Raw genomic sequence first — 9,777 nt, 5'->3', positions numbered from 1 at the left:
AATGTGGTATTGTTCTAAGCTGGAAAAGGGTCCAAGGAGCCTCTGGGAAACTTCAAGGTAACAACAATTGCTTATTTAAACAATGTCTTGATGTTAATGCATTTTATACTGCAGAGTCCTGAGTGTCTATGTATTTTAATGCTTTAATATTTGAAACATTTTAAAGTTCATTTAGTGTTTTGAAGTTTTTAGTTATTCTTCTGGTAAATTCAGTAAAAATACAAAGAAGAATTTCCCCCACTGTTCCTTGTTACATATTTTTTTAGTCCTGTTGTCAACTTATCAAGTCGTATTTTGAAGACATGTGGAAATAACTTTCTTTCTGCTCTCACCTCTTGGAAGCTTTTGGCTTCTGTGAGTATAAGGAGCCAGAGTCCACACTGCGAGCCCTCAGACTTCTGCACGACCTGCTCTTAGGTGATAAGAAGCTGTTGGTTAAGGTAGATGCCAAGACCAAGGCCCAGTTAGATGAGTGGAAGGCCAAGAAAAGGAGCGCCAATGGGGTACGCCGTTCTCCAGATTGAAAATACTGAAAATTGTTTTACTGAATTTGGTTACTGAATGTTTGATGCTGGCTTTAACATAAAGGGAGGCAGCAGTGACTCCAAAAACGGGGATGAAGATGAGGAGGAGGTTCTTGATGAGGAGACCCTGCGTCGGGACCAGGCTGTGAAGGGGGCGGTGGATGTCCTCATCCGAGAGTATGCAAGTGAGCTTAATGCTCCCTCGCACGATCCTGACAGTCAACCTCGCAAGAAAAGGAAAGAGAAGAAAGAGGAGGTAATATCTGCACGATTGCTGATGAAAACGGAAGCTTCTCGTTCTCTATTTTTAGTTTATTTATAGTAGATGCCAACCACCTGATGGGTTCGTTTCCTGTTTTTCTTTCCTTTGTGTGAGCAGGACATCAATGCCATGGAGATGGAGGATGACAAGAGAGACTTGATTTCCAGAGAGATCAGTAAATTCCGGGACACACACAAGGTAACGTATCAGACTGCTGTTTTTAATCTCTAAATTAGGTTCTGAAGAAGAAATCCTCCACATTTGTTGTTAGGTATTCCTCTCAAGCAAATGAATCTACAGCTTCTGTAACTGCTGGAGATTAATTCCTCCATGATACTGTTCTGTTACTGTCATCCATAATGTCTCAGTAGTAGTAGTAGAGAAATTTAAGGAGTAAAGACATGGAAAGTATTTAATGTTGATTTAAAAGTCTAATAGTTTCTATTAAAGCCGCTCATTTTATAGTATCTGTCAGTATTTTGAAACTGGCCAAGAGTTATCGCTGTTCATAATACAAATTTGAGACTAAAAGTTTTCACTCTGCACAAGCTAAATCCATCTCACACACCCACACACACAAACACACAGACAGACAGACAGACAGAGTGCATGGACACAATGTTAAATTCCAACTCAAGCTAATCTATTGATTAAACCCCACCAATATGGTAGAGTTCATTTGGTGACTAGAGCAAGATGAATCTCAGAATCTCAGCTTTGGAAAAAGTTGCGAGGATAGGATGTAAGTATGAGCTTTCATTTCTTCTCTACTCATGCCGGGCGCTCCCTTCTGGAGGGTTTGCAGAGGGGCAACTGGCTCTCACATCAAAGTTTAATTTAATTTACATGTTGGTGACCGGTGTGAAGAAATGGCTGGTCGTTTTCAAAACGCACAGGGCCGGGCAGCTCAGTGAACCTCTGCATGTCCTCGGATAATAAAACGTGTTTGAAGAACACACACAGACTGAAAGAGCCTAACCACTGCAGTAGTTTGAACTGCAGCCTGTAGTGTTACTAAAGCAGGGAGCGCCCCTCCACAGCACTCTGTGGTCTGAAGATATATAAGGTAAGTCCCAGCTCTTCTTTTCTTTTCTTTTCTTTTTTCTTGTGTTACTTTTTCTTTCCTCTGTTTTGCTTCACAGTCACTCCACTCCAACCCCTTTATTTAAACAATGAGAGAACAAAGAAGTAAATCTTTTTAAATACAACTGAGTGAGGAGAACAAAGCTGAAAGATAACTCGTGGATTTGGACTTAGATTTTCAAATGCTCCTACTGAGGTGGGTCATTTAAGGGTAGCAGCATAGCTTGCAATAAAATCCAAGTATATATTACTAACGTACTATTTTGAGGAGTGATCCTTTGGGGGTCATCTTCTTTTAGTGGGTGCGGGGTCGGCTGGCAGGGTAGTTTGGCCTTTTATGTACAGTAAATCAAGATATCCTCTCTTCCTCTGAGAAGCCCTTATCTATTCGCTCTGTCTCTGGACGGATAAGACTACTTACCCTGGAAATCGGACGCATCTGAGAACTGTTGATGCCGCCGCTCGGGAAAAGGGAGGTCTCCAGGCATATTCACATTTGTAAATTAGGCTGGCCATGCCAAGCTAAAGACACCCAGATGTGATCTTGTTACTTTAAGTGAAAGCTGAATGTAACAATTGAGCAGATCCCTTAGAAAAACAAGATTTTGAGTAATTGAGGTTTACTTTATTACAGAATTACAGAAATATTACAGAAACAATGTGTGACGTTTGAAAGAATTTATAGATAACTAACATAGCTCAATACACATGCACAGAAACTGCATGTGCAAAAGTAATTAAAAAAATACTTAATATGTCCAGGTGACAAAAAAACAAAAAGATTTATACCAAATGCTAAACAGAAAGCATAAAATACTAAGTTTGTATTGGATTTAATTTAGTCTGTGACAGTCTCACACTAGACCCAGATTGTTTTTAAACAAGAGGTAAGTTCTAGGTTCGAAAGGAGTTGGAAAATGTTGCAGTACATGAGACAGCTTCTAAAGTGCAAATTTAATGTATACAACCACTATGTAGGTCACACATCTTCCATCCTTTCCTTTATTTTCTTTCTATCACTTAAATGCTGTCAGACCCACATTTCCAACACTCTTCTTTAAAAACTTCAAACCAAATTTAAAGCTAGAACATTTATTAAACCTGTCGGGAGACTGTTTGAACTGTGGGCCCGACTCTGAAGTTTTTTTGTATCGGGTCAAAGAGACCAGAGAGACGTCAGAAGACGACCTGCAGGTAAGACTTCTACACTAATTTCCTTTGTGGCAAAATGGAATACAGTTTCTGATTTGTTTCAAGCATACGTTGTTTGTTGTTTTAATTTTAATTGGAGTTGTTTGGGCCTCTTTTTTTTTTTTTTTTCTTTCTACTCTTGACCTGCTTTTCCTCCCACACGTAGCCTGTAGGCAGAGAAGTGCTGAAACCGTAGCTCATCACCTGTAAGTCGCACATCAGTAGCTCCACAACGGTCTGTAGAAAATGCCACGATTCTTCTGTCATCTAGTGACAATACAGAGGAATGCTTCATATTTTCTGTGCTCTGCAGAATCTCTGAAGACACTGAACAAATTAAATTAGCAGCCATATGTTTGGTAGCAGCGTCGTACTTGGATCCCACAACTTTTGAGTTTTTTTTGTGCAAAAACAAATTACTTTAATATAGTCTCAAATTATGTTTTCTTCACTTGGCTGCGTACTGAAGTCCCTCACTGCTGCAGCAGATCACTTGCACTGCAGTCTGGCACTGCATCCCAGCATCTCAGATGACCACGTCGGCTGCTTATTATGTAATTTACTTAGTTGGGCCATTCGCCATGTTAAGCTTGGACTTGTTTTAATCCACTTGGCGCCCATAGGAGCTAACCTTATATAGCATTACAAAGTGGTGATCTAAAAGCTGACTCGGCACTTGGCTTTAACCTAAAGTGCTTTGTATTACCACGAGGGGATTTGTAGTTTGAGAAGCCCTGATAAAATTAGATTGAAGCCCACTCTCTTCTGCAGTTTGAGGTAGTTGGTTAGCACTTATTTGTGCTGTAGCGTAACCAAACTCCCATGTCAGACGTTATACATTTTAACCCGCAGCATCTCTTGCACCGGCTCGAATCTATTTCATTTCTGCATCTGCGTGAGTGCTCATTGATTTTGAAAATGGGCGGATATGGCTTGACGGATACTGCCTGCAGCCGAGTTTTTATCGGAATGGCCTCTTATTACGTCAGAGCATAATCTCAGATCACGTAGAAACTGCAGAGGACGAGTTGACCTGTTACATGTGTGAGCGAGAGAAAGAAATCATTCAGCATAAGCATACGTGATAAAGAGGAAGGTCAAATGCTGGACAGGAAATGATCTCCCTGCACTTCGATGTGATGCAAAAGTGTTTTTCTAGTGGATGAGTTTAACCTCCGCTCCTCTTCTTATAAACTTAGCTTGCCATAATTGTTTAGGTGTCTTTAAAGAATGAACTGCAATTCATGGTTTTATATAAGTGTGTTCTGAATTGAGCAGTATATACATTATACCTGCTCAAGCTGCTGACCACTCTTCCTGGAGGAAACATCAAGGCTAGGAAGACTTCCTGACTTGGAGCAGCCAGCCTCTCCAAGGCAGTGGTAGTATGTGAGCATGTCTGACACAGGGACTCTAAATCATTTTTTCAGTATCATGTGCTAATAACCTGTTTGTATGTATGTCATGTGTTTGAGTGTGATGGTCTTAGCGGTTATTTTGGCATCTAGTAACACAACCCCCCACCTCCCCTCCCCTTGTCTTCCCGTTGGGCTCCTGCAGAAACTGGAGGAGGAAAAAGGAAAGAAAGAAAAGGAGCGCCAGGAGCTCGAGAAAGAAAGGAGAGAGAGGGACAAAGAGCGAGAGCGCGAGAGGGAGCGCCGCGATCGCGAGAAAGAGAAGGAAAGGGAGAGAGAGAGGGACAAGGAGCGGGAAAGGGACCGGGATCGCGACCGCGAACGGGAGAGGGACCGTGAGCGCGAGAGGACGAAGGAGCGCGAGAGGGAGAGGAGTCGAGACGCCAGCGAAGCCCGGAGCCGGTCGAGGTCAGTCAGATGCCAAATGATGTCAAACTTTATTGGCTTTACAATTCAATCAGCTTAATTCAGATGCAGTCAAACAGTTCGGATGATGTTCTCACCTCAAGATCTATTTAGCAGCTGTGCAGCATTCAGTTACCATTTTTCTATTATTTTATTTTATGCACTAAAACAACCAACAAATAAACCTTAATAGCATGTCAGTAGGTGTTTAAAGGGCAAAACTTGGAAATTACTTGGAAGTCATTTTTCCTCATACAGTGTAATGATAAAATACACATAACTATGGTAAAATGCATTTGCTAGTTGGTGCAAATTAAGGCCAAATCAAAAAGACTTGAAAGTAAATAAGCGTATGATATATTTTTTTATTGCATTCTTTATATTTTGTCTTTAACTGGTCAGTAACCTGTTGTGTTCTGCAGAGAGAGGACTAGAGAAGACAAAAAGCGAGACCGCGAAGAAGATGAGGAGGACGTGTACGAACGGCGGCGGCTCGAACGAAGGCTTAGAGACAAGGAGGCCGCTTACCAAGAAGTATGTACACGATCTTTCCTGTCATTTTCAATTCGGTTGATGTTTAAAAAGTTTCCCATATAGAAATGTATTAAACGACTCTTTACGTCTTCTCTGTTTCTACTAAAAGCGCCTGAAAAACTGGGAGATCCGCGAGAGGAAGAAGTCTCGTGACTACAGCAAAGAAACAGAGAGGGAGGATGAGAGGCGCCGGGAAATGGTATAAATGAACATATTCAACACTGGAGGAAACTTATACTAGTTGATAATGTCAGATGTGTTAACTGGATTTATTTAGATACGCTAACTGGTACTGTCTGTTTTTTAACATCAGATGAAAGAAGCCAAACGGCTGAAGGAATTCCTTGAAGATTATGATGACGACAGAGACGACCCAAAATACTACAGGTGATTACTTTAACCTGCGGTAAGAAGCGTGACGTACACACTTTAGATTTTTCTCATTATTCAACCCAGCATTCTCATCCTCAGGGGCAGCGCTTTGCAGAAACGACTTCGTGACCGAGAAAAGGAAATAGAGTTGGATGAGCGAGACCGGAAGAGGGAGAAGGAGGAGCTGGAGGAGATCAGACAGAGGCTCCTCGCTGAGGGTCACCCTGACCCTGATGCAGAGTTGCAGAGAGTGAGTCCTCTTGACACTGACACTGAAGAGGGGTTTTATTTGAGACACGGGACTTTAGTTCTTTTGACTGTTTTGTTGTATGTTTGCATGATTATTTTCTGTCTGGTGATTTCCCGAGCTCGTTTATGTGTATTTGTGCAGATGGAGGAGGAGGCCGAGCGCAGACGACAGCCCCCCCTGAAACTTGAGCCTGAGGAGGATGTGAACCAGGAGAAAGCTCACAGGGATCGGGATCGGGAACGGGAACGGGATCGAGATCGGGAACGGGAAAGAGAACGGGAACGGGAGCGTGAGCGGGAGAAGAGAGGGTCAGGACGGCCCATAGACCCGGCGCCTCGAGGCCCACCGCCGCATTCAGACGACGATGTGGAGGAAGGGGAGGAGGAAGAATACCACGACGCTGAGGACTCACAAGAAGCTAAGCCCCAACTCAAACCCATCATGCGACCAATCACTACTGCTCCCTCAGTGTCTTCAGCCAGCGGGAACGCGACTCCAAACACACCCATCAACGAATCTCCCTGCGGCATCATCATTCCAGGAGAAAACACCCCTGAGGTCCAGCCTCCAGAAGAACACCGGCCCAAGATCGGCCTCAGTCTCAAACTGGGTGAGTGCAGCAGTAAACAAAGCGCACAGAGGGATTGTAGCATCACTGCGTACTAATCTGGTGTTCCTCTTCATTCTCTACTTCCAGGCGCCACCAACAGTCCCAGTCAGCACAGCGTTGCGAAGCGAAAGAAGCTGGCAAGTGTGGAAAGCGTTTTCAACAAGTTCGATGACGAGGAGGCTGACGAGCAGCCTCGTAAAAGGAAACTGGTTCCGCTGGATTACGGCGACGACGACAAGAGCCTGGGGCTTGACGGGGCAGAAATTTCAGCCAAGGGCAACATCAACACTGAGGAGAAACGCAAGCACATAAAGAGCCTTATAGAAAAGATCCCCACCGCCAGGCCTGAGCTCTTCTCTTATCCTTTGGACTGGACTATGGTTGACTCGGTATGGAGCCTGTGGAATTTCATACATATACTCATATAAATTTGTGATCATTGCATGAAAATTAAACCATGTGTTGTTCTGGTTGTGCTTTCTGTAGACTCTGATGGATCGACGCATTAGACCGTGGATTAATAAGAAGATTATTGAATACATTGGCGAGGAGGAACCCACTCTGGTTGATTTCGTCTGTTCTAAGGTCAGTTGTTCTTCATGATAGAAACTGTACAGAGAGCCAAACTATTCTCTAGTTTAAGACTATTCAAGTTCTTATTTACTTAGTTGCTTTGGAATAAATTAATTATTTTGCAGCGTTTCCCCAAGGAATCTCTAAGAACTTCATTTATTGGACTTATATCATTTCTTTTCACTGAGAGTCTGCTGTGTTTTGCTGTCATTTACAGTTGCACTTGTTTTTCTCCTTTCCTCTGCACTTCTAGACCGGTATTGGTATAGTTCACTTCAAGAATATATAAAAAAATGACTCTTAATGCCACAGTCTTTGAGTATTAACGCACAAAAATAGCCATCAACTCTCACAGATGACAACAGCACAACGAGGGGCCACTCACCTTCTCAATTCAACCTATGTATTCAGTAGCCTTTTCTGCACCTTTGGCTCTGGTGGCTACGTTCAATTCAATTCAATTTTATTTATATAGCGTCAATAACAATACAAATCGTCTCAAGACGCTTTACAAAAACCCGGCCTGAAACCCCCAGCGCAAGCCTGAAGGCAACGGTGCCAAGGAAAACGTTGCTTACTCTTACCGATTTGTCTTTTTTCTTTTATGATCAGGTAATGGCACACAGCACCCCTCAGGGTATTCTTGATGATGTTGCTATGGTAAGTCCATTTAAATGTCTTATTTGATATGTTTTCTTTTGCAAAACACTCTGTGAACAGTCATAGGTAAAGGAGTGTTTCTGTTTCTTCTACCCATTCTACCCTGCGTAATGATGAGCTCAGAGTGTAGCGGCTGGAGCTGCCTTTAGGGCGGCCATGACGGTAGCAGGGGAAATGTGTCCTGATCAGCTGGTTTTATGAAGTACGCAGTGTGAGCACAGATTCAAGGCAGTCAGTCTTCAGCCGTTCTAGCAGCATTGGGTCTGGTGATTGCATTAATGCTGATGTCTTTCTGGATTCAATTAGTTCATCACTTCTCTGCTGTCATTAACAGATCAAACGTGTTCAAAACTTTGTTTGCACACTGATGACATGTCCTTTCTTTTAGCGTTAATGTTAGCTTATACTGTGCAGGCTTATAGTGTAGGTACCATAACTGTAGTCTTGCACTTTTTATATATGATGACTATTAGCTGCATACAAAGATGGACAAACCCTCTGAGACGTCCCCCATAGGGTTTCTGAAGAGCGGTATTGAAGCTCTGTGCACTGGCTCTGATTGCCGCCATCTTGCCGATGCCTAACTAGGCCTAACTAGTCCTAACTCTCAGTTAGGGTGACACCTAAGCAGACAGCTTGCAGCCCGAGAGTGCTCATCTTTTCTCAGAATTGCCACTACCTTAATTATTCATAACTATATGAACTATAAGACAGCAGAGAACTATAGCTATAGAGACCAAAACATGTTTATTTGTGCTATAAAGGCATTTTAAACATGGAGGTTTATGGTGATTGTCTGAACCTGTTACATTAACAGACAATTAGTCATTCTCTCTCTCATTATTCCCAAATAATGCATATATCATTCATGTAACAAAATGTATTAAGCTTTTTTTTTTTATATAAAGTCTGTCTGTTTGTTTTCAGGTGCTCGATGAAGAAGCAGAAGTCTTCATAGTGAAAATGTGGAGGTTATTGATATATGAAACAGAAGCCAAGAAGATCGGACTGGCAAAATGAAGACCACGTGTATGTCTGACTGACTTCCTGAGTTCTCAGTTGTGCTGCCTACAGCTCTGTGGTCCATCAGACTGTAAACGTGCCCCTGCGCCCCTCGATTCTCGATTCCATCAGCAAGGAGCTGCTTCCTTGTTATGTGGGTTTGCACAAACATGCTGCATGATAAAAACTTAAGTTGTATTTTTATTTTATTATTTTTTTTTTTTTTTGGTTCCCCCCTTTGTTGGTACCGTTGAGGCAAATGACGGTTGCATTTCACCCATCTGTTCTCCAGTATGTTGGACACATTCTGCTAGTTGATTTACTGGTGTTGTGTGGAGGCACTTCTCCGCTGTGTGAACTAATAAATATGCTTTTTTTTTTTAAGAAAATGTTGTCCGTCTTTTCTTGAATGTGTTGTCCGCTGTTATGATTACGTTGTTGTTATATTACTATGTTTTTATAGTTTTACGTACCCTATATACCTGCTATGTTAGGCATTAATTAAACGTCCTTTAGTGTGGTTTATACTTAAACAATTAACACCAAAATTGCGACATCCTCCTTTTCAGTTATACGATGATTTTTCACAATTACAGATTTATTAATTTTTTTATTTATGTATATGTTAATTTACAAAAAATCCAAACCTTAGATTATTTTATAGTCACTATTCATTTAAGAAAACGGTTGCTATTGTGGAAATGTAATATTTATAATTTAAAATTTGATTTAAAAAATTTTAGATTTAAATTTAATAAGTTTTACAGTTAAAAAATATATATATTTCCTGTTTACGTGTTTTTTTTTTTAAAAGATGCCACATGATCTCTTCCTCGTCCATCAAGTCTCGCGGATACGTGGCAGGTTTGCGTCGACAGGTTGAGCGCGTGAACTCT

The 9,777-nt window shown here is 41.8% G+C and overlaps 1 protein-coding gene across 1 annotated transcript; it reads left to right on the top strand.

Annotated features, from left to right (window-relative positions):
* Positions 1-2: 2 nt before the first annotated feature.
* On the top strand, positions 3-9,269 carry LOC311505085 (RNA-binding protein 25-like; the record flags this gene model as incomplete). The annotated part of the gene is made up of 14 exons (XM_084568487.1): positions 3-57; positions 343-503; positions 589-780; positions 904-984; positions 4,621-4,883; positions 5,303-5,414; positions 5,524-5,613; positions 5,728-5,801; positions 5,886-6,036; positions 6,178-6,646; positions 6,734-7,035; positions 7,133-7,231; positions 7,832-7,879; positions 8,807-9,269. Coding segments are annotated over 14 exons (2,190 nt in total), but the record flags the coding sequence as incomplete, so codon positions are not given.
* Positions 9,270-9,777: the final 508 nt, after the last annotated feature.

The sequence above is a fragment of the Chelon labrosus genome (assembly GCF_963514085.1).
Source record: "Chelon labrosus genome assembly, chromosome: 20".
In the NCBI taxonomy this organism is placed as follows: Eukaryota; Metazoa; Chordata; class Actinopteri; order Mugiliformes; family Mugilidae; genus Chelon; species Chelon labrosus.
Note: the sequence above shows the minus strand (reverse complement) of the source record. Positions and strands in the feature narration are given on the sequence as shown.